This window comes from Oscarella lobularis, chromosome 4 (genome assembly GCF_947507565.1).
Source record: "Oscarella lobularis chromosome 4, ooOscLobu1.1, whole genome shotgun sequence".
Classification (NCBI taxonomy): domain Eukaryota; kingdom Metazoa; phylum Porifera; class Homoscleromorpha; order Homosclerophorida; family Oscarellidae; genus Oscarella; species Oscarella lobularis.
In genome coordinates this window covers 2231225-2253133 of record NC_089178.1, presented here as the reverse complement: position 1 = coordinate 2253133, position 21909 = coordinate 2231225, and the positions used below count along the sequence as shown (strand labels likewise).

At 50.5% G+C, this 21909-nt stretch overlaps 7 protein-coding genes across 10 annotated transcripts; 6 read left to right on the top strand and 1 right to left on the bottom strand.

The window, feature by feature from the left end:
* Positions 1 to 511: 511 nt before the first annotated feature.
* Positions 512 to 4024, top strand: LOC136186704 (protein-associating with the carboxyl-terminal domain of ezrin-like). Of its 4 annotated transcripts, XM_065974166.1 has the most exons (14): positions 518 to 1083; positions 1141 to 1335; positions 1495 to 1611; positions 1668 to 1724; positions 1784 to 1883; positions 1935 to 1996; positions 2053 to 2174; positions 2263 to 2396; positions 2454 to 2493; positions 2551 to 2686; positions 2750 to 2899; positions 2960 to 3122; positions 3176 to 3864; positions 3919 to 4024. In XM_065974166.1, the coding sequence occupies exons 1-14, from the start codon at positions 904 to 906 to the stop codon at positions 3964 to 3966; spliced, it is 2193 nt and encodes a 730-aa protein (XP_065830238.1). In that variant the 5' UTR covers positions 518 to 903; the 3' UTR covers positions 3967 to 4024. The 4 variants fall into 4 exon arrangements, with proteins under 4 accessions (XP_065830237.1, XP_065830235.1, XP_065830238.1 ...); XM_065974165.1 differs by having other exon boundaries at positions 512 to 1083; positions 1784 to 1996; positions 2460 to 2493; XM_065974163.1 differs by having other exon boundaries at positions 514 to 1083; positions 1784 to 1996.
* Positions 3943 to 8345, bottom strand: LOC136186698 (coiled-coil domain-containing protein 18-like). Its single transcript, XM_065974155.1, has 15 exons — positions 8230 to 8345; positions 7922 to 8177; positions 7762 to 7868; positions 7663 to 7707; positions 7544 to 7598; positions 7418 to 7485; positions 6835 to 7354; positions 6588 to 6785; positions 6328 to 6522; positions 6150 to 6272; positions 5589 to 6083; positions 5232 to 5537; positions 5014 to 5157; positions 4867 to 4965; positions 3943 to 4817 (listed from the first exon to the last, which is right to left on the bottom strand). The coding sequence occupies exons 1-15, from the start codon at positions 8340 to 8342 to the stop codon at positions 4032 to 4034; spliced, it is 3510 nt and encodes a 1169-aa protein (XP_065830227.1). The 5' UTR covers positions 8343 to 8345; the 3' UTR covers positions 3943 to 4031.
* Positions 8346 to 8405: 60 nt separating this feature from the next.
* On the top strand, positions 8406 to 9924 carry LOC136186719 (large ribosomal subunit protein uL18-like). The gene is made up of 7 exons (XM_065974181.1): positions 8406 to 8459; positions 8613 to 8682; positions 8806 to 8921; positions 9010 to 9144; positions 9201 to 9403; positions 9458 to 9635; positions 9689 to 9924. Exons 1-7 carry the CDS (start codon positions 8457 to 8459, stop codon positions 9872 to 9874), a joined length of 891 nt encoding a protein of 296 aa, XP_065830253.1. The 5' UTR covers positions 8406 to 8456; the 3' UTR covers positions 9875 to 9924.
* Positions 9925 to 9998: 74 nt separating this feature from the next.
* LOC136186708 (hairy/enhancer-of-split related with YRPW motif protein 2-like) lies at positions 9999 to 12111 on the top strand. The gene is made up of 6 exons (XM_065974170.1): positions 9999 to 10185; positions 10258 to 10300; positions 10387 to 10488; positions 10568 to 10664; positions 10759 to 11214; positions 11372 to 12111. Exons 1-6 carry the CDS (start codon positions 10073 to 10075, stop codon positions 11965 to 11967), a joined length of 1407 nt encoding a protein of 468 aa, XP_065830242.1. The 5' UTR covers positions 9999 to 10072; the 3' UTR covers positions 11968 to 12111.
* LOC136186705 (uncharacterized) lies at positions 12109 to 14801 on the top strand. Its single transcript, XM_065974167.1, has 11 exons — positions 12109 to 12176; positions 12226 to 12270; positions 12321 to 12432; positions 12490 to 13360; positions 13415 to 13829; positions 13878 to 13924; positions 13973 to 14154; positions 14202 to 14302; positions 14354 to 14441; positions 14493 to 14625; positions 14679 to 14801. The coding sequence occupies exons 1-11, from the start codon at positions 12156 to 12158 to the stop codon at positions 14737 to 14739; spliced, it is 2076 nt and encodes a 691-aa protein (XP_065830239.1). The 5' UTR covers positions 12109 to 12155; the 3' UTR covers positions 14740 to 14801.
* A 33-nt stretch (positions 14802 to 14834) lies between these two features.
* On the top strand, positions 14835 to 15881 carry LOC136186715 (NAD(P)H azoreductase-like). Its single transcript, XM_065974177.1, has one exon. It carries the CDS (start codon positions 14903 to 14905, stop codon positions 15788 to 15790), a length of 888 nt encoding a protein of 295 aa, XP_065830249.1. The 5' UTR covers positions 14835 to 14902; the 3' UTR covers positions 15791 to 15881.
* A 288-nt stretch (positions 15882 to 16169) lies between these two features.
* Positions 16170 to 21905, top strand: LOC136186697 (axoneme-associated protein mst101(2)-like). The gene is made up of 7 exons (XM_065974154.1): positions 16170 to 16299; positions 16391 to 16541; positions 16604 to 16891; positions 16947 to 17065; positions 17111 to 17452; positions 17507 to 18850; positions 18903 to 21905. Exons 2-7 carry the CDS (start codon positions 16433 to 16435, stop codon positions 21822 to 21824), a joined length of 5124 nt encoding a protein of 1707 aa, XP_065830226.1. The 5' UTR covers positions 16170 to 16299; positions 16391 to 16432; the 3' UTR covers positions 21825 to 21905.
* Positions 21906 to 21909: the final 4 nt, after the last annotated feature.

Here is a 21909-nt window from a genome sequence, read left to right as displayed (position 1 = left end):
ATTGGGCGGAGCAACGCCGCTAGACATGTGGATCTAGACGAGCCGATACGTTCGCGCATTCGCGGCCAAGGCGTCGTTTGACGGCAAACAGGCTCGACGGAAATAGCACCGAAGCGACCAAAGGGGGCGTCGCCTTTTCTAATAGATTGGACCTTGCTATTGTTTACACGACGCTGCATGCAAAATCGTCCAAAGAGACCGCGCGGCCGCTTCGTGCGCAATCGCGCCATTTGTGCCTTCGCCGTGGCACGCGATCGCGTTTTCGAGCGAAAGTAGACAGTACGTAATGTCGGACGTTTTACTAGGTAGTACGTGCGCGACGAGACTCGCGTTCGTCGCTCGTGCAGCGTTTTCAATCAATTCGGCGAACGTCAGCTGAGATCGACGAGACCCCACCACGTCCGCGACCCAATTCGCTACTTTGATGATTGACGGATGATCGATTCCGCCCACCTTCCGCTTTTGGTCTTTCTTTTTTGTTGCCGCCGTCGCCGCCGCCGCCGCCGCAGCGACGGCGGCGTGGCTCTCGTCGTCGCCGCCGCCGCCCACCGTTACTCTACTGTCCAAATAAACTTCGTGTCGGGACGCGCTCGCATCGTTCTTTGTCGTATCGTTCTTTGTCGTATCGTTCTTTGCATCGATGTCGTCGACGGCTCGTTGCGCGGCGCTCTTCTCCGCGTCTTTCTTTTGTCGTTTTACGTCGCCAACGTATTCCCTGTCGTCGACGACGACTTTGCAGACGAACGACGGCGCGTGCGGCGGTCCAAATCGATTCACGACGTCGTATTCGAGTCGTTTGATCGTTCCTTTCTGCTTCAGTTCATTCAAACGCGATTTCGCGGTCGCCATGTTTACACTTTTGATATCAAGCTGTTGAAGTTGCACATAGAATTCAATGAATGAATGGGACAGGACGAAAGTCGAATTTGTGGATATTCGGTGGGTTCGGCGATCGTCGAGCAGTCCGACGATGTCCCGTGGGGTTTATATCCGGGTGTCGACGTCGACGACAACGTTGTTTCCGTTTTCGTACACGAAATCGACGACGATACGGAGAATCGCGGAATAGAAAACGGAATTCGAGTAGAAAAAAGGCGAACGAGCGTTCATTAATTAAACACTTAGTATTTCTGCCCGCAGAAATTACGCTCCCTGCGCCATCCCCATCTCGTAAAGTTTCTATCGGCAAGCGACGACGAGTATTCTGGCACCATCTATGCTATGGTTACGTCACTGGTGACTCCTCTTGGAGCCGAATTGGAATCGATGGCAGCTGTTGAAATTACCAATGGCTTGGCTGGCATAGCAAAGGCACTTGACTTTCTTCACACAGAGGTACGACTGGACTCGTGTATTATAGTAGATGTAGAGGTGCCCAAAATTAATATGGACAGACGTTGATTCGCCCAACGGTGTGTTCATGTTATTGGTTAATTAATTGCTAGCAAAGTTTATTATTTATTTATTTATTTATTTTCCTGTTTTCGTCTTTAGTGTGCTTTGACTCACAACAACGTGTGTCAAAGCGTTGTGTACATATCCGAAATTGGCTGCCTTTGGCAATTGGCTGGCATGGAATTGGCCTGCAAGGAAGCGGATGTCACCCAACAAGTTAGTGAAATGACCAAATCGCTTCCACTTTGCGAATCCTTCCCTCCTGCACTCAGTTCATCAAATCAATCGAGCCATATCGCTGCAAGGAATGCATCCCACCGGAAGACAAGGCACAGCCACCCAAGTCCAATAGAACGAATCAATCTCAATAGGGGTCATCTTATTTTAGGAACCTATTTCGTCGTCCCGGGGATCAGATGGCCATGCCAGAGATGCCTACGCGTTTGGCATGCTAGTAGAAAGTCTTCTTGAACGTCTAACGTCTTTAGGTAGAACGAAAGGTAAAAGAAAACGAGTCGTAGGGATTGACGTTGGTGTAGGATCCGTGGTCGATGACTGTGAAGTGAAGTTGCCTGCAACGATGCTTCATTCCAGTCCGAGGGTAGTGTACGCAAAAAGATCGCTTCTCCTTGCCTTCATTGCCTCTTTGCTTCCCAGAATCGTCCCACCTTCAAGACGATCCTAAACGAGCCTCTGCTTCGAGGCGAAATATCTCAGATCATCGCGTTTCTCACGAACGTCACGCTCAAATCCCGACAGGAGAAGGAAACGTTTTTCAAGTAATAGTCTCTCCCTCCCCCCTAAACGATTCCCTAATAGATAGATATCTTTTCCCCCCGCGTGGACCCCCCCCCTTATCCCTTAAAGATCTCTGCGCTCCAAGTTGAAAAGCATTCCCAACGACGTGTGCTGTCGCCTCATTGTTCCTCTCCTACTGTCGCGCTTCGTGCTCACCGATCCGTCGGCATCCCAAGATGTTATACCCTCGTTACTCGCATCAGGTGAGCCGGCGGGGGTTGTAGTCGAGTCAGTTTTTAGATTTCCCTAATGACGACCAGATGTAGATGTTGGCGGCGTACTTCCGAGAGCACTCTACGAGTCAGTATCCTCGTCGCGTTGCGGAGAAAATTAGGACTCTTTTTTTTTCTCCTTCAGAAACCATGTGCTTCCGGTCGTTTTGAAATATCTTTTCATTCGCGAGACGGGCGTGCGTTTGTTGCTGCTCGACTGTTTACCCCATTACGTCTCTTGCATCGACCGGGAGCTGTTAGCCCAAGATATTCTGCCCGAGGTGATGCCAGGGAGGGAAAGGGGGGGGCCAGCTTAGCAGTCGTTATCTCGGTCCCGTTTGCAGATATTAGAGGGGCTGAACGATTGTAACGAGGCGGTTGTGTCTGCCACTTTTCGCGCGCTCGCTCATTTGGTGTCTATCCTGGGCGTGGAGACGGTGGTGGGACGAACGCCCGAGCGCGTTTTCACGGAAACGCGACCGCGGGATGTACGGGTTTGAACCGCGGGCCAGCTTTCGAGGCATTCCGCGGTGTAATGCACATCTGTTGTTTAGTTTATCGAGACCTCTTCCTTGCGGGCTGATTTGCCGCCGCCGCCGCCAGCCGAGTGCCGGCGAAATGGGAATAGATCTGACGTCGGTTTGCCGACAATGGAGCTCGCGTCCGCCGGCGCTGCGAGGAAGGAACGGGCGAGACGGGAGCGGGAACGACGACGAGGTTTTTCTTCCTAATGCTTCTCTAAAAGCGTCGGAATTTTTTTTGCCTTTTAGAGCTGCGAAAGTCTCGCAATCCATTAAGATTAGGTCAGAGAGAACGTCAAATAGAAAATGTCGCAGAGGTGCAACCGAGTCCGACGCCCTCTCCGCCCCTGACGGCGGTAGCAGCGCCACCACGATCTCCGTCTCCACCTCCGGAACCCTCAAGAGAACAGTTGGATATAATGAATGATCCGCGATTCAAAAGCCTGACTGAGGAGGAATGGGAGGCTTGGAGTACGGCAAGGGATCTTCAAGACGAGAAGGGTTCCGACGTCACCGACTACAGCGACGACGACGGCGGCGGCGGCGGCGGCGACGTTTCCTCTTCCGCTGCGACAAGCGGAAGGATTCTTTCCAAAGTGGCGTCCGCTCCGGTGGCGCAGACGAAAAACGATTGGTCGGATTTCGTCTGGACGGAAGCGAACGGAATCAACGAGGATGATAATGAAACGAGAAAAGGACCGGCGACGACGAAGACGACGACGACGAAAAGATTTCAGGATTTTTTCGACGAACAGGCTGCCGAAGAGGCGCGACGGCTACGAGACATGGCGTCGTCGGAGCCAGACTGGTTTGAGGATATGCGTCCGGCTGTAGACGTCAAAAAGAAAAAGTCCATTGCGGCGAAGCCAAAATCGCCGAAACGGGCAACGACGATCCATCTGGGATACACAGCAACACTCGACGAAGGAGAAAACGAGGTCAGAGAAACCGTGTCCAAAGTAGTCCTTCGAGAAAAAAAGATTTGTTTTCAGGGCGGCGATTGGGGTGACGACGGCTGGGGCGACGACGGATTTAGTTAGAGTATGCGCTGTTACGAGTGTACGGACAGAGAAATAAAATTTTGTTTGGTTTCGGGTGTCCATGCTCACGTTGTAGTTGAAACTTTATCGCTCGCATTTTTCGGTAGCGGTAGTGGCTTATTTTTGTGCAGCGAAGCGAGCAGCGATCGACTGCGTTCCAGCTGCTGCTCAACGGATAAACTCCGCGCGCGATTGCCCACGTTGGGCGCGTACTTGCCGACAAGCGATTCGGGAATCGAAGACGAGTAGGCGATCGTCGGATCAGGCGGCGACAATGAAACGTCGGAGGCTGATTCTGCGGGAGTGGGTGACGATCTTTCTTGCTGCTGCTGCTGCTGCTGGCTACGTCGTTCGTGCATGGCGAGTCGAGTAGAAATTCGCGTCAATTCGGCTTCTTTCATGACGCCTTCTTGACGTTCGCGTTCCACTTGGGCGTGCAGACTTTCTAGCTCCGTCGACAGATGAGACGCCTGTTCGCGACATCGACTCAACTCGTCGCTCCGCTTCTCGTTCAATTCCTGCAACCGTTGAACCTGCAATCGATGGCTCGCCGCCTGCTGCTCTTTCGCCGCGATCATCTTCGCGTGGCTCGCCTGAAGACGAGCGATCTCGTCGCGATGCTGCACCTGCATCGATTCCAATTGATTTCGCAGCGCCTTCGCTTCTTCGGCTTGTCGCGACGCTCGACGACCTTCGCGTCCGCGCGCTTTGCCCAGTTCGTCGGCCATTTGACGAGCCGCTTCTTCGCTGACGACCAATTGACGACGCAGTCGCTCCGTCTCGTCCAACGTCGCTTCGTTCGTCGATTCGGCATGACGAAGCAGATCTTTCACAGAGTCAATTTCCAATTGCTAAAAAAAGAGGAAACAATAGAAACGTCAGTCTTGCGCTTACGCGTACCAATCTGTGTTGTTCTTCTCGAGACAGTCGCAGATTCTGATGAGCTTGAGCTCTTTCTTCTTCCATTTTGCTCATTTGACTCTGAAGTCTGCCGACAATCTAAAAATTTGTGAGCCGATGTGTCGTCATCGTAATAGATGTATGTACCTGATCGGCGGCAGTTTTTTCTTGGCTGACTTCTTCCAGTTTTCGTCTCAATTGCTCGCCCATTTTGTCCCTCTCTTTCATCGCCTCATCTTTGTCTTTTACGCGTTCCTCCAGTTGCGACGCGAGAAACTGCGTTTCCATAATCTAACGACGACGACGATGACGACGACGAAAGTTCGCCACTGCGCTTCGCAAGAAGAGAACTTTTTTAGTCTTACCTTGGCCTCCTTCACCTTTACTTCTGCTTCTATGGTAGCCACTCTTCTCGCCGAGTCGCCTAATCGCTGCTGATACTCCCCCCTGCATCGTTTCAACGCGACGTCCAATTGATGAACGTCGGCTGATCGTTGAGAGAGTTCCTTTTGTTTTTGTAAGAGAGCGGTATTCATTTCGGCAATCCGCCCGTCGCGCTCTTTCACGTCCGCTCGACTGCGTTCCAAGTCCACTTCCAGATACGACGTTCGCGTTTCGAGTTGACCGACTTCCGTTTTAAGGCGAGACAAAATTTGCTCAAATTCAAAAATCTAAACAGTCCAATAGCCCATTTATTTATTTATTTGATTTTATTTATGTACTTTAGCCTGTTTAAGTCTCCCTTCTTCTATCGCCTTGCGCAACTCTTCTCGGAGTGCGTCCGTCTTCTTCTTCGTCTCAATCAATTCCCTGTTCTTTACCTCTACCTGCCCCCTAAGCTTTCCTTCACTCACAGCCAACTTCCTCAGCCTATCGTCCGCACTCTCGTTCTTTCCCACTACCTCTTTTACCATTTCATTCAAACGTTTTCTCTCTCTGTCCCACTTCTCCTGATCCTGACGCCGCCCCGTTTCGACCTCCCTTACCCGCTGTTCCGTCGCGACCAATTCATTCTGACTTTTCTCCAAATCGATGTCCAGTTGACAGCGACGCTTTTCCAACGCCGCTTGATTCTCTTCTAATTCCTGCACGCGATTCGCGCTCTCTTCGAGCATTCCCTGCCGATCGTCGAGTCTTCTCTCCAACTCGGACACTCGCAAACTGCGCTGTCGCAATTCACTTCTCTCCCGACGCACCATCTGCTCCAATTCGCTCATCTTCGAAAGGGAAAAAAAACAGATCGTTAATTCTTAGTTGTGCAACTTTTTTTAATTGATGATCACCTCTTGCTTTTGATTGCGTAACTCTTCGTCGTACTCCTTAATGCGAGTTTCCAGTTCTGCCTGGCAATTTCTGAGTTCTTCTTGCAACTTAGCTATCAGGTTTGATCCGCTGGATGCCTCTTCCTGAAAAAAAATCGTAACACCATAAAGATAATGACATTTTCTTCTCGTACAGTACCTGAAAATTCTTTAATGCTTCATCTTTCTCGCGGTTTTCCCGATTGGCTGCTTCCAATTTTCTACTCCGATCGTCAATTATGCCTTGAAGCTGACTGATTTCACTACCCCGACTTTCCAGCTGACTCTCGGTTGCGCGAAGCAATGCCTGCAATTTCAGTACGTCAGAATTTCGTCCGGCTAGTTGATCTTCAAGCTAAAGACCAGATACGTCTTTCTTCACCTCTTAATCTTAATTAATTCTCAAAAAAATCTGCTTGCCTGGTCAAGCCGACGTTCCAGTTCTCGACATTGCGCCGCGTGCAGTGACTTGAGTTCCTCCACGTCCTCGTGTCTCTTTCTCTCCACTTTCAGTTGTCCAATTTTTCTCTCAAGCTGAGCAATTTGACCAGATTGTCGAGCGCATGTGGACGATTTCTCATCCAAGGCCAATTCCAAATCGTCGACAACTCTTGATCTCTAGAAAAGAAGAGTTAGTTCTTCCTTCATTTTCTAAATTCAATGTTACCTGGTCAGCGTCAATTCCTATCTGCCTTTTCAATTCGTCGATTTTTTCATTCTTCTTTCTCACTTTCTCGTGCAATTGTCTCGCTTCTTCTCTCAACAGCCGAATCTCTTCCCCAGCTCTATCGAACGGCGTACTCGTCTTCGTCAGTCTCGGAAACCGATAGACGCTGTCGCTGCTGCTATGCAAACTGTGATAGCCAGTCGTATCTCTGTGTTGCTGATAGCCATTGAAACTGTTGTACATGCGACTCGACTGGCTCAAGAATTTGCGAGACAGCTGCTCGAGATCCGTTTTGCTTTTTTCGATTTCGCGCTCGCAGCTACCGAGCTTAAGGCTCTGTTTTGAGACGATCTCTTTCAGACGTTCGTTTTCCGCTCGGACGTCGCGATGGCTCGTGCCGATCGATTCCAACGCGGCTAGTTGCTCGCTCTGATGAGCGACGGCGAGTTTCAAATGGGAATTCTCTTCGAAGAGAGAATCGTGCTGATGTCGTTCGCTCACGCTCTCCGCTTTCAGTCTCCTGGGAGAAGATGATGATGGACGATGAAAACTGTCTCTTATTAGTCTCTTTTTTTTGACGTACTTGCATTCTTCTTCCAAGTCGTATACTTGCTCTTCAAGAAGCCGTTCCTTCTCTATCTCTTGTTCATTCTGATCCCGCCAAAGAAAAAAAATTGAAAATATTACACGGTTTTGAACTTTTTTTGACCTTGTCTCTCATAGAAAGCAGTTCGTTCTCTTTTGAATCTACTTCAATTTGAAGACTACAAGTTGAACGTAGTACTGTATTGACATCACATTTCGATTAAAATTTCTAAATTCTGTTACCTTTCTATTTTTAGTTTCAACGATTCTATTTCCCCGTTACATCGCCTACGTCAAAAGAACTTTTTTCTATACTAACGTTGCATTGATTTTCGCTCCTACTTCAATTCGTCGTTTTGATTAGACAATTTTGTTTCGAGAACAACGACGTGATCTCTCGCGGCGGCACTTTTCTTCGAGTCATTAAATTGCTCAACTAATCGACTTGCCTATGCCCACAGAAAAAATCGATTCAGAATTTTCATAATCCCTCTCCCCTGACTTTGACTTGAGATTGCGTCAATTCGTAGCTTGCGTTCTCCAATTCGGTCAATAGGCTGTGATTCTGCGCGACCAGCTGCGAATTTTCCTCTCTCAACATGGCCAGTTTTTTTCGTAGTGACGAATTCTCGACATCCGTCGCCGGATTCGCGTCGTAACTCCACTCGTATTTGGACTGAGACGGTGTCAGATCTTCGAGAGTTAGTTTCGGCTCTGAGCGAGCTGGAGACGATGTTAAAGATGAAGACGGAGAGTAGCTGGACGAAAGGAACTGTCGAAAGTTCTTTCGTAGCCGTTTTCTGAGCTTACTTTGGATTTTGATCATTTAAAAGATAGTCGGGATTCTTTAGTTTGCGTTCCGTATCCAAAAGACGCTGTTGCAAGCTGGCGAATTCGTCCAGAAGAGAGCGATCGCCCTGCATGTTTTGGTGTAAAGCGCGCGTTCACGCCACAGTTGATGACGTAATAAGGGCGTACGGGGCTCCTCTTCTCTGCTCTTCGTTTGCGTTCGGGGCTCGTTGCGATATCTCGTCTCAATGGTAAGGCGGTCGTACGATCAAATTGGACCTTGCACCATTGTAGAAGGAGATAGAGAAGGCGTGCATAGCAGGATGACCGAGATGCAGACGGATGCCACGTTGGCATCGCTGTACAACAGTCGGCAACGATACACTGACGCGTCTTCTTCGCAGGGCTTCGTCAAAGTTGTGAAGAACAAAGCCTACTTCAAGCGCTACCAAGTCAAATTTCGAAGACGACGAGGTAAAAAGAGGCGCGGGGGGCCCTTTGAGGGATCAGCACGTGTTCGCGAAGAAAACGCCGTCGCGAAGCGCGTCAACTCCAGCGCGAACGAATTCTAACGGAGAAAAATCGCTTTTCCCGCAGATGGCACGACCGATTTCTACGCTCGAAAGCGACTAATCGTGCAGGACAAAAACAAATACTACACGCCGAAATATCGACTAGTCGTACGCTTCACAAATACGAACGTAGTATGCCAGGTAAGAAATCGCGCCACTCTCGTTGCGCGACGCGCAAAAAAAATCCTCGAATCCTTTTTTCCTTCCTCCACCCCCCGCCCCCCCTCAGATCGTCTACTCGAAAATCGAAGGCGATCACATCATGGCGGTCGCGTATTCTCACGAATTGCCTCGTTTCGGAATCAAGCTCGGCCTCACCAACTATGCGGCGGCTTACGCAACTGGCTTACTACTTGCTCGAAGGGTGAGCTCTACTTCCGCGACCGCGAGAGTTTTTTAGGACGTCGTCTTTCGTCGCAGCTTTTGACGAAATTGGGAATTGCGGACGCGTATACGGGCGTCGAAGAGGCGACCGGTGAAGAGTTTCACATCGCTGATTCGGATGACGGGCCGAGAGCGTTTCGTTGTTTTCTCGACATTGGATTGGCTAGAACCACGACCGGTGCTCGCGTATTTGGCGCGCTGAAGGGAGCCGTGGACGGAGGCCTTAGCATTCCTCATAGGTGCCATTTGTGTTATTGATTTTTTTTGATATTGGGTAATTTGCTTTTTTTTAGCTGCCGACGATTTCCTGGCTATGATTCTGAATCAAAAGAGTACAATGCTGCCGTTCATCGCGATCGAATATTCGGCAAACACGTCGCTGACTACATGGAAAAATTGGAGCAGGATGACGAGGAATTGTATAAGAGGCAATTTTCGGCGTACATTCAACAGGGAATCACATCCGATTCTGTGAGAGTAGACGTGACCGTTTTTCTCCTTGTTTTGATATAGTTGTCTATTAGATGGAAGGCATGTACAAGAAGGCCCACGAAGCTATTCGTCAAGATCCGTCTATGAAGAAGAGCGAGAAGGAGGTGACGCCGAAGAGATGGAATAGGAAAAAGATGTCACTTGCCCAGAGGAAAGATCGTGTAAGGCAGAAGAAGGCGGCAGTTTTGAGAGCGAATGGGGAAGGGGACGACGACTAGTAGAGCAGTCGAGAAACTGCTGTTTGAATAAAATACCTAAATTGTGGGAAGACCGTGTAACGTGCGACGTGTGCACGTGATATTTAGTGCACGTGACTTTGCTTAGGTCGCGTGACACGTGCGTGATCGACCGTGGCGTTTCTCCCGCTCGTGACCCCACTGCATTCCTCGCCGCTAATCACGCGATCGACAGCAACCATGGCCGATTCGTCATCGATTTCAGCCACAGAAAGTCTTCTTCAAGGCGTGTCTGCCGTTTCCGCGTCGAATCAAGCTCTTCTCGCGAAATCTGCAGCGCAAAGTCAACTGCTGTGAGCTAGTGTTCCCTTGTGGGGGTCCTTCCGCACTGTCGTTGACTCAAAAACACTTTTTGTTCTTATCAGAACGCCGGACGGAGCTCTGCCGAGTGGAACGAAGAAGAGATCGGTAAGTACACGATCGCGCTCGTCTCGAGATCACGTGCCGAACGGAACGGCACATTGACCTTTTCCGCTTGCCTTTCGCTCGCGCAGGAGAGCGCGTCGCATAAAGTGATCGAAAAGCGTCGTCGCGATCGAATCAACAAATGCTTAGGCGAACTGAGCAAGCTAATTCCCGCCGCCTATGTCAAACAGGTAAACGCGGGCGGCGGATGAAATAAAAGGGGCGGGGCCCTGAACCGATTCGTCTTCTCGTCCTCCCTTTCGCTCACAGCAGGGAACGGGAAAGTTAGAAAAAGCGGAAATCTTGGAAATGACCGTCGAACATCTGCGATCACTACAACAAGCGGGCGTATCGAAGCGAGAAGAAAGTACACACACGCACGCCCACACGCGCGCACATGCACACGGCACCCGCTCCACACACCGCCTCTCTGTCCATTGTCTCATTTCGCGCTCGCACAGATCTCATGCAAGAAGCGTCTCCCGAAATGATTCTCAAGTATCGATCGGGCTTCAACGAGTGCGCGTCGGAAGTCGCCAAATTCCTTTCGTCTGTCGAAGGCATCGATACATCCGATCCGCGCTTCGTGCGCCTTCTCAATCACCTACAAGCGTACGGAAATCGCGAGAACGTAATCGTTCAAGCAATGGCCAACGCGACGGCGGCGCTCGCCGCCTCCGTAGCTATGACACCGTCGCCGGCGGCGGCGGAGCGGCGAGCCATCACAGAGAACGCTGGCGGCTCGAACAGCGCGGACATCAATCTCCAGGAGGTTGTTGTTACGGCAACGCCCGTGACGCCAACGACGTACCCTGCATGCACTATTTCAAACAGTTTTGCTATGGCTGCTCAGATGGCTGCTTTACAGCAAAGTTTCTTTCAGCAACAGCTTGCTGCGAATGCTCTGCAACAGTCAGGTAGATTTTTATTAATTAATTAATTAATTCATTAAAGACGTTTTCTGGCCACCCTCATTTGAGAGAAACAAACCTATTTATTTAATTAATAAGTTGTCATGTTTGTGAGGTGGTCAGGTTCTACTGTATTTGATTTAACTTTTTATCTGCCTTTTAGCTGCTGACCAAAGTCAGAGACAGAGTCGAAGTGGCGCGCCAAGTCTGCAACACGCTCAAGCTCAAGCGGCGGCGGCGGCGGCTGCAATGCAAATTCCTGCTTATAGTCCCTATGGTGCTGCTTCACCGGCTGCTGCTTTATTTCCTCTTGCTGCTGCTGCTGCATTGAATCCAAGATTTGCGTTTTCTAATCCTTTGTTTGCTGGTCTGCTTTCGCCTGCTGCTGTCTGCTCGTTACCTGGCATGACGAATCCGGCGGTTGTGTTACCAACAGCAGCGGAGAATTCATCTGGCACGCCTTTGGTTTCTGCTGCCACTACTGGTGGAGATTCTGCTGCGCCAAAAGTTGACCAGGAACAGACAAAAAGCGAAAGCGTTCAACTAGGGGATTCAGCAAAAACAGATACAGTGCCTGTGCAAGAGGCTATGGATAATGAGAAGGGAGTGCCTGGTTCTCATGGGGACACTGTTGCTATGACATACTATGGTGACAATGCAGAAACAGACAATGAAGACGATCAAAACGTTGAGCCTGTTCCAAAGAAAATAGCAGCCATGGCATTGAGCAATGAAAATGGTCACGATGAAAAAAAATAAAAATAATGAGTCATAATTTTGTTTTGTAATTTCTCTGCCTCCTTGTTTATTTATTGTCGGATCGTTGGCTTTGTAGTACAGTAGTTTTTTCTGTTAGTTTTTCTGTCTATAACTACGATCTTAGCGGTGGCCTAATTAGCCTAATTTGGGAGGACTGCGCATGCGTCACTTTCAAACGTTCGCCCATCATGTCGGATCTCTCTTCTCCGGTAGTGGAACGATTCCACAGCAGATTTCCTTCTGATTTTTTTGTCTCAGGTAACGAAAGACGGCGTTCTTTTGCCCGTGAAGAAAAACGAAAAGGTTTCAGACTCGCAAGTAGCTATTTTATCGAACCCAATCGCATATTTCAGACGAAGCGGAAGTCCAAGAAACGCGTCAGCTTTGGCCGAACCCAAACCGCGGTCTTCCAAAGTTACAACTCGCCACCATCCGAAGATTCGAGCGAAAACAGACCTCCAACAAGTAAACAGAGTCAGAAGGCTCACTTCTTTCACGTTATACATGTATTTGATTTTTAAGAGATCGGGCAACTTTTGACGGCTCAAATTTTGACCTGTCCTCAGCGTGACAGGAGGTCTATGGAATTGACCTGCTGTGGCTATCCAGAAACAGTTTTTGACGAGGTGGACATGGATGTTTCATCCAATAATCAAACCGCTTTCGACGAGGTTGACATGGAGCTATCGTCTAATAAAAGCGCTTGTCACAAGGTGGACATGGATCTATCGTCTGATAATAAAACCAGAGTTTTGGCAGAAGATATGGAATTGACTTTGCAATGCTGCACGTCACCTATTCCTATCTCAGCTGCGAGTGAGAATTGGAAGCCACAAGATATGAGCTTTACACTGCAGAACAGAAATGTGTTTGCAAGCGAGGTCTTGGAACCGAAAGAAATGAGTCTTACTGGGCATGCCGGTCACAAGTGGCCGCTTACACGTGAAACGTCGAATCCAAAAAATGTTAGTTTGGCGACGCAGAACAAATCAGTGTTCAGAGAGGAATGCAGCATTTTTGATCGGCTCGTAAGGAAGAGTGCTTCAGTGGAAACCGAAAGAGAGAGTTTGGCTGACGATATGGTGCGCGATCCACTGACGTGCACTCAATTATCATTGGACAGCAGACTTGATGACGTTGAAAATGCAAGTGAGAGGGAGGGGAGTTTGATGAAGGAAAGCTGTCAGCACGCTGAAGAAACGGAGACATTTTGTGATGAAGAGAAAAGGAGCTTGGAGAAGATGCCTGCAAACGAAACGGTTTCTATGAAAATGGATGGAAATGATAGCGCTACCGCACTTGACGATGAAAATTCAGAAAGCGAGCAGGATAGGAAAATGGATACGGAAGAAAAGTCTGGAATAATGAAGGAAATGGAAATGCAATCCGTCAGGTATGCAGACAAATAAATTTGTACGCTGTTAGTGTATCTAATGCAATTTCTTAGTCAAATTTTAGATGTGAGCATTCCTCAACAAACTCCAACTCCAAGCGTCAAAGCGCAGAATGAAAGCCAGCGACAAGTATTCATAGCAAAAGTGACTCAAGAGTCTTCTCCACGGAGTTTCACTTCCACTGAAATACCGGTTATAAGTGCTGACGAAGGAGACGTAGCTTGCTGTTCTGAGCGTCGTGAAGATGATGATGATGATGACGACGGCGATCCCAGTCCATCGAAATTGAGGAAGATTCTTTCTCGCTCAGCTGATGCGTCCATTCACACAAACGTCTCTTTGTCCAGCACTCTAAATGAATCAGCCATGCCTACTGCCCTTAAGGCTTGCTCAGCCTCAACGCCGATAGTGAAAAATGTCAAGGCGGCGTCTTCACCAGTACCAGAGCCGCAGGTGGAATCAGAACAGGTAATTATTATCGTTATTTTATTTTATTTTATTACCTAGCTGTTTCAGGTTGATCCTGCTCAGCCTTTTCGAATGATGCTCGATAGAATAAACAGGTAAGCGAAGACGGCGTTTTTTATGCACCTTTTACTTTTGTTTTGAAGTGATATTCTTTGGCGTCTCAATTGCTTTACTCCTGGCTTTGTCTCCTTCAAGTACTGTTCGAAGCTTGGAAATAGGCTGGTTGATAGGATGGCGCTTGCTGTCTCCTTGTCAGTGGATTCTTCTACATGTTCTGACGACGCTGTGCCACTGACACGGATTGAATTGAAGATTATGAAAGAACGTAAGGAAAATAAAATTTTTCTACGCGCTAGTGTAATGTTTTGTTAGATTTTGACAAATTTAAGTGCTTTGGTTATTCGCTTTTGTCTTCATATTACTCACAACCGCATTTGATTGAAAAGTATCCAACTAATGGTCATCTTGAGCAGGTGGAGGCATAAGTTCGTGATGTAGAAGCATGGAAATTATTTCTTTTTTAGCTGCTAACTGATGTTGCAGAGAATATCAAAAAAGTCAATTTACTGATGCTGACTCTATTTGACTTGCCAGATTCTTCATATTCCCTAGGTATTCAACAATCATTCAAGTTAGAACTGAAGCTGATTTGTTTTTGTGTAGATGATTCTGATGTACTTTGCATATCATCTATGGGCAGCAATCCGACGTATGGCATTGTGGCTAAATACAAGTTTGCTTTTGGAAACCAAGGGTTTGCTATTAAATTAATTAGCACTGAAGTTGCTTTTGGAATGTAAGCCTGCAATTTTATTGCACGAGAAGAAAATGATTACTTGTGTCTTCCAGGAAGGAAAAGGCCGTGGCAAGAGCTAACGAAATGCTACAAAAACTAATAACGTTGATCTAAAATTAGAGTTTGTAATAGGTATGTATGACTCACACCTGTCATGATGATGTATAATGCGTCACGATCACGTGCACGTGGAGTACATATATAGAGAGAAAAATCACGGATACTAAAAGATACCCGTGCTAGTATCCGTGCTAAAATTTGGTCTTCACTTTTCACGATGGGCAAGCCGGTCATTTTAGTTCTCGGTGCGTCGGGCAACATCGGAGCGGCGACGGTAAAAAGCTTGTCGAAACACGCCGACAAATTCGACATACGCGCCGGCGTTCGTTCGCCGGAAAAAGCGACCGCTCTCCGCGATCTCGCCGGCGTTACAGTCGTCCAAGCGGACATGGGAAAGAAAGCGGAGCTCGTCAAGACGCTCGCCGGCGTCGACAGACTTTTCATCGTGACGCCAGGACACATCGATCGCGCGCCTCTCACGATCGGCGCCGCCGAAGCGGCGAAAGAGGCCGGCGTGAAGTTCGTGCTCGTCGTGAGCGTTCCCACCGTCGTTCTTCCCGAGACCGTGTTTGCAAAACAGTGCGGCGAAATCGAGCAAACGATACCTCGTCTGGGCATAGCGTACAGCTTCATACGCCTTCCCATGTTCATCGACAATCACTTCGGAAGCGTGGAGACGATCAAGGGCCAGGGATTGATCTACGCGGCGGCCGAACCGGACAAATACCACGTCGTCGTTGCCGTGTCTGATGCCGGCAGCGCGGCGACTGCCATTCTCGCCGATCCGACGAAGCACGAGGGTAAAACGTACACCGTCGCTAGCGACGGTTTCACGCACGCCGAACTCGCTTCGGCGTTCAGCGAGGCTCTCGGAAAGGAAGTGAAGTACGTTCAGGTGCCGTACGAGGCTGCGAAGGAGGCGATCCTAAAGATGGGCATTCTCGAGTGGCAGGGCAAGGGGCTTGTCGAATTGTACGAGACCATCAATGCAGGGCATCCTGCTCTATGCAGTAAGGATCATCTTGTCGACTACGAGAAGATAACCGGGCAGAAGGCTACTAGTATGAAAGAGTGGCTGAAGCAGGTCGCTGGAGCCTTCAAATGACTTTTCTGTTCTCCCAGACTGGTGAAACTTCTGTTCTATGTAGTACAGTACTATACACGTTGCATTGATTGACCAAAAATTCTCCTGTAAAGGCGTTAGCACACTTCTAGCAACCACATGAGCAAACCCATCGTTATCCGTTCGTCCGGCCTTAGTGGAACGGCGACCGTCAAAAGCCTCTCAAAACACGCCGATATTCGCCTCTCCGCGCCGGTGTTGAACTGTTCGTTCGCCGGAAAAGGCGACTGCCGACAGGCGCTCTCGCGTGCGGGCGTTAGGATCGTTAGAGCGAATACGAGAAAGAAAGCGGAGCTCGTCAAGACGCTCGCGGCACTGGTTCAATCGGTTCAATCCTGTTTTCGTTTCACTGTAGGTGACATTTTGCGCAAGCGCATTCCGGGCTATCCCGCTCTCCCTCTTTTAGCGGTGAATCGTAATCTTCTTCTCGTTCATCCATCCCAGGCAACCGGTCGACGAAAAAATCTGCGGCGATTGTTGCCAACCTAAACGTTCGTACGCAGACATATTTCAAATGGGCCCCCCGTTACGGGATACTGTGACGTACTCGAAAGCATCGCGACCTCTCTTTTTTCTCAACAGGACCCCGACGCGAGAGCACGCCTCGATGAGCGACAAGCAGTTATGGCAGATCGGGGCCGAAAAAACGTCGCTGGCCAATCGAAAGCGAGATACCAGTCGCTCAATCTAAACCAAACGTACAGAGGACAAAGACCAGAGGGAAGAACAGGCAGTAAGTCGCAATCGAGCGTCAAAGAGACTCGTTCGGAGACTCGACGGGCTCTTCCATCGTAGGCTTACGCCACGGAATGCAGAGCATAGGCAAAGTGGGCAGCAACGCTCGACGTCTTCCTCCGCCAGCTCATTTGCCCAGCATGCGTAAGGAAAACGCCGGAAACGATCCCAGCATCGCTCTCGTGCCGGCCGGCGGAGCGGGATGGGGTAGTGGGATTGAAAAGGAAAACGGCGACGTCGTCCAACCGACGACGGCGACGGCGGCGGCGGCGGCGGCGGCTCTGCCATCAACCGGCGACGTCGTTAGTCGAAGCGAAAGACCAGCTTGGGGAGCTGTGGCGCCTAAAAGTGATTTAGTGTCTTTTTGTCTTCACTTTTTTTCTGATGTTTTAGTGTTTTTTAGAATCTCTGGGTATGTCGACTCGTGATTTTCCTTCTCTTGGTGCTAAGGGTATGGAGAGCAGTGGAAACGGGCCAAATTTGAGACCGCAGGGAATGGCTTCTTCTGATCAAGGCTTCCCTGTAAGTGAGGTGACAGTTACATTGCCTAAATTCTAGCTTCCTCAGTCTCAGGAAAGAGGGGGAATGCGTTCTCGTTCTCGCGGGCAACCTTCCGAGGCGTGGTTGCATCGTCATCCGTATGAACTCGAGGCAAGTCGTCCAGCCACCGTAAAGGCGGAGGACATTGAGAAATTGGAGTACGAAGACGAGGAAGGATGGGCGGGACAACAGCAAGAAGTCGATTACAGCGCAAAATTGCGATTTGAGGACTCTGACGAGTCAGATGATGATAATGGCAGTGATGATGATGATGATGATAACGTGGCAACAGAGAAACGAGCACAATCAAGGGAAGAAGCGAAAGAAACAACACAGAGAAAAAGCGCACAGGACGAAATAAGACGACAGGCACGGTTCATTGGTTGATTAATCCTTGTACACCAAAAAGATTGAAATTTTTAGGAAGCTACCCGAGTTCCTTCTCCTTCTGCAGCACCCAGACGAGCTTGGGAGCCGTTGCCCCAACAGCAACGGCAAGCCGAACAGCATTGGCAATCGACTCGCTCCTTATCTCCGCCCTCCGCGCAACGAGGCGGCGGTTTTTCTCGTCGTAATGACGTTGACGATCGCGGCGGCGGCGGCGGCGGCAGACGAGATGCGGGACGAGCGTCGTATCATATCAGCCAAGCGAAGCAAGAGGCGGAAGAGCATCGTCGGCAAGCGCGAATGGGCGAACAGCCGCTATTTCGATTGCTCAAGAAACCTTCAGCCGAGAAGGAAGCGCCACCTGTTAGGATCATGAAGCGCGAGAAGCAGGAGGAAGATGCGACGGCGGCGGCGACGGCGACGGCGGGAGGGACGTCCTCTCGGACAAATCTTGACGTGAAGCAGCGAACAGGAGATGACGGGACGGCTGCGGCGGGGAAGAATGTGTGGGAGAAGAAAGACGACAAATCTGCGAGGTCTGCCAGTGCTAGCTCTCGCAGGCAACGACTGAGTTCGGGTGCTTCAAGTGAAAAATGTAGGGAAGAGGTGCCGGCGGTGCCGAAGAGAGACGACGGCGCTACGAAAGAAGACGGTAGCGAAAGGAGGAAGCAAGGAGGCGGCGGCGGCGGCGGCGGCGGCGGAGGAGGTAGAAGAAGAGAGCGAGAGCGGAAGAAAGAAAGCGACGAAAGAGAACAGCGCGATAAGCAGCGAGATCGGAATTGGGAACGGCGAAGGGCGCGTGACGACGAGTGGGATGATCAGCATCCAACTCGCGGCGGCAGACAGCGGCGAGAGCGCAGGAGAGGGCAGCAGGGTCGATCTGAGAGCGAGAGAGATTACATTGAAGATGGACGAAAAGCGGAGAATTACAGGAAAGGAAGGGGAGAAGCTCCGCCTGTTGCCACTGAGACAAAGAAGGAGTCACTGTCGGATGGTTCCAAAAAGAAGCCTACCGAAGAAAAGACAGCCGCAGCTTCCAAGGAAGAAACGAAGGGAGTCTCTAAAAAAGAAGAAAAGTCCGGCGGCGGGGATAAGTCTTCCGATAGGGGAGAAAAGTCGTCTCAAAGAGCGCAGCAGGGTCGTTCGGGTTCAAAGCGCAGCGCTCGTTATTATTACGACGAGGACGGCGGCGGTGATGATTATTATAAATATAGTCGACAACGGCACGATGATCGATACCGAGACTATCATGACGATTACTACTATGACGATCGGCCCTCGCGAAGAGGACGCGGTTCTTCTTCGAGTCGAACGACGGGACGTGAGCTTGGATCCACATCCAGTAAGGAAAAGCTAGGTGGCAAGGATCAGTCAAAAACGGTAAGGTTTTCTCATGGTATCTCTGTGTGTGGACTTTGAATGTGATGTGCAGGCTGATTCAAAGAAGGCGGCGATTGGCGAGAAATCTGTGCGCTCCTCGGTGTCTGACGACGTTTTCGTTCAAGATTCTCAAAGTCGCGTCGCCAATGAAAAGGGGAAAAGTGACGCGGGGGGTAGTAGTAGTAGTCAGGGTGATCAAACGAAAGGTCCTAAACGTGCCGAACCTCGTCAAAGTGCGGCGACTGGAGGCAAGGATAAAAAGCAAACGGATAGAGGAGAAGAGCAAGTGAAAAGCGCTGGGCATGGACGAAGTGATGCCGGAAGTAAAAAGCCTCTACCTGAAAAGGTATCCGGCGAGAAACGCTCTGAGAGAAAGGGAAGCGACAAGCAGGACTGGCGAAAGAAAGAGCGAGAGAGCGAAGCCGCCTATGATGACAGGGAGAAGAAAGAGCAGCGGAAGAGAGGTGCCAATGAAAGAGCCGGAAAACCGCCGCAAAAAGGAGAAGGTCGCGGGAGAAACGAAGGAGATTTCAAGTCGAGTCGCGAACGGAAGGGAGATCGTGAGACGAAAGAGAAGAGGACTTGGGACGGGGAAGAGCGCGGCCGCGGACGAAGAGGGGGCGCTGGACGCGGACAGGGCTCCGCTGGAAGTGGCGCGAGCCAGCGCGGGCGAAACGGTAGAAGAAAGGAAGGAGGCGACGCGGAGAGCGGCGACGAGAAGGACGAGCTGAGGCAGTCGTCGCAAAGTCGACGGGATTCTAAACGAGATCCACGGGATCGATCTGATGGCGGAGGATCTAAGCGTCCAAGGGAAGGACAGGGAAGAGGAGGAAACGGTGGAAGTGGTGCCGGTGGAAGCAGAAGCGGAGGTGGCGGAGGGAGTGGCGGAGGCGCCAGCGGCGGCGGCTCCTCGGGGCAACAGAAAGAACAGGAACGAGGTAAAGCCGACGAAGGTGGGGAGTCCGGAAAGAAACGGGAGAGTGCGGCAGCGAAAGGAAAAGAAATGATAGCGAATTTAGATTTGATGTCTGCTGGCGTTTGCATCATCGACGAGTTCATGAAAGAGTCGTCTCTCTCGCCCACCGCTTCGGAGGACGGGTTCACAGAAGTCAAGAATCGCTTTGTAGAGCAGAAAGAACGGAAGGAAACGATGAAGCGTTTAAAACGCGAAGAAGCGGAACGACAACGAATAGAAGAGAAACGAAGCCGAGAGGAGAAGCGTCAATTAGAAAGAAGAGAGCGAAATGCCGCGGCGGCGGCGGCGGCGGCGGCGGCGGCGGCAGCGGCAAAGTCTAAAGCAGCTATGGATGAATCGAAATCAAAACCGAAGGCTTCGCGTCGACCTCCGCCTCCGCATCAGACGTCGTTTCTACCGACAACGACGACGACAACGGCGACGACGACGACGGCGGCGTCGGGAAGTTCTCAGTGGGCTGCTTCCGGTCGTTCTCGAGAGGAAATCGTTTCTCGTGACGGAAAAGTCATACGATCGCCTTTTGACGTGAAATCGCCGGTGTCTCAGTTGCCGGTCGGCGTGCCGAAGGAGAAGGAATCGGAAAGGCTGGTGGAGGATTTTGATGCGGCGACGAAGAAGCCAATTGGAACGCCCGTCGCTGAAGACAAGACGAAGTCGCTTTCGCCGTCAGGGACGGAAGAATCGTCATCTCGCAAGCAGCCACCTCCTCCGTCTTCGAATCAACGTTCCGAGGAAACCGCTGAAGAAGGGGTAAACTCCGTCAAAGCAGAGAAACCGACAGCAGGCAACGCAGGTTCTAAACCGCCGACGAGCCAAATTGAGGCCACCGCCGGCGGAGGAGCGTCTCAGGACATATCCGCGATTGCGTACAAAGTTTGGCATTCGGACGAACCACCTTCGACTGTACAGCAGGCAATATTGATTCACTCGGCGACGGTGGCGGCGGCGGCTCCAGCAGCGGAATCGCGACTAAATGAAACGTCGGTTCTTCTGTCGGCGGAAACGACAACGTCGTCGTCGTCGCGACTTACGGACGAGAGCCGGAATCAGTCTGTCGCACAAGAAGTAATAGTGCCATCTACTCTCACCACGTCGTTTCCTAGTTCTCTCAGTCATCCTATAAGACCGCTACCGCCGCAATCTTCATCGTTTTCCCAGCACCACCATCCTCCCCATCCTCTTCATCACCCCCAACATCAGCAGCCGCCGCCGCCGCCGCCGCCCCCGCCGCCGCCGCAGCAGCAGCAGCCTGTCGTTCAGTCCTTATCTTCGTCTGGTTTGAGCTACCTTGAACCGTTTCCTGCGCGATACGACGTGCCTCCACCGCCGCCACCGCTGCCCCAACCGCCTCCCTTTGCCTATCCGCCGTCGTTTCCGCCGGCGGCAGAGCCGATGCGCGCGCCTATGAACGCGCACGTGTTTTCATCGTTTTATGGCTCTAAACCGCCGCCGCCTGCACCTCCTTACCATCACCATTCTCATCATTCTCATCATCCTCATCCTCATCCGCATCAAGATTCAATGGCTTTCATTGCACAGCCGCCTGCGGAAGCGAGATATTCATATGGTCCGGTGTACTCTGGACTATCGCCTGATCAACTGAATCAGGCGAAAAAGGCTGCGTTGATGAAATTCGGCATGGATCGATCGTCTGAAACGGACATGCTTTATGCGCCGGCGCCGTCATTGTCATCGGCTCCGATTCAGAGACTTGTTCCTACTATCACGCCTCCTACTGATCTGCCCGAACTTCCTGAATCGGTGAAGAATGCGTCAATGGAATTTTTCTTTGAGAACCAGCGTCGCTCGCCAGGCCATTTTCAGCAGTCGAATTTGCGTTCGTATAATACGGATCATCAAAATTATGTCGTATCGCCCGCGTCATACGGTGGCAACAGGCTGAGCGGATATCCACGGTCAAGGAGGCCGGACATGTCGCACGTTTCCCAAAGAGCACCGCCAGACGGGGCAGATATGAATGAGACGAAAGTTACGTGAACTGTTGCTTAGATTATTCAATCAGTCATGGTTGTACAGTTTTGTGGTTTACTGTAGTGGATATTATTAGTGTGGAGAGACTATA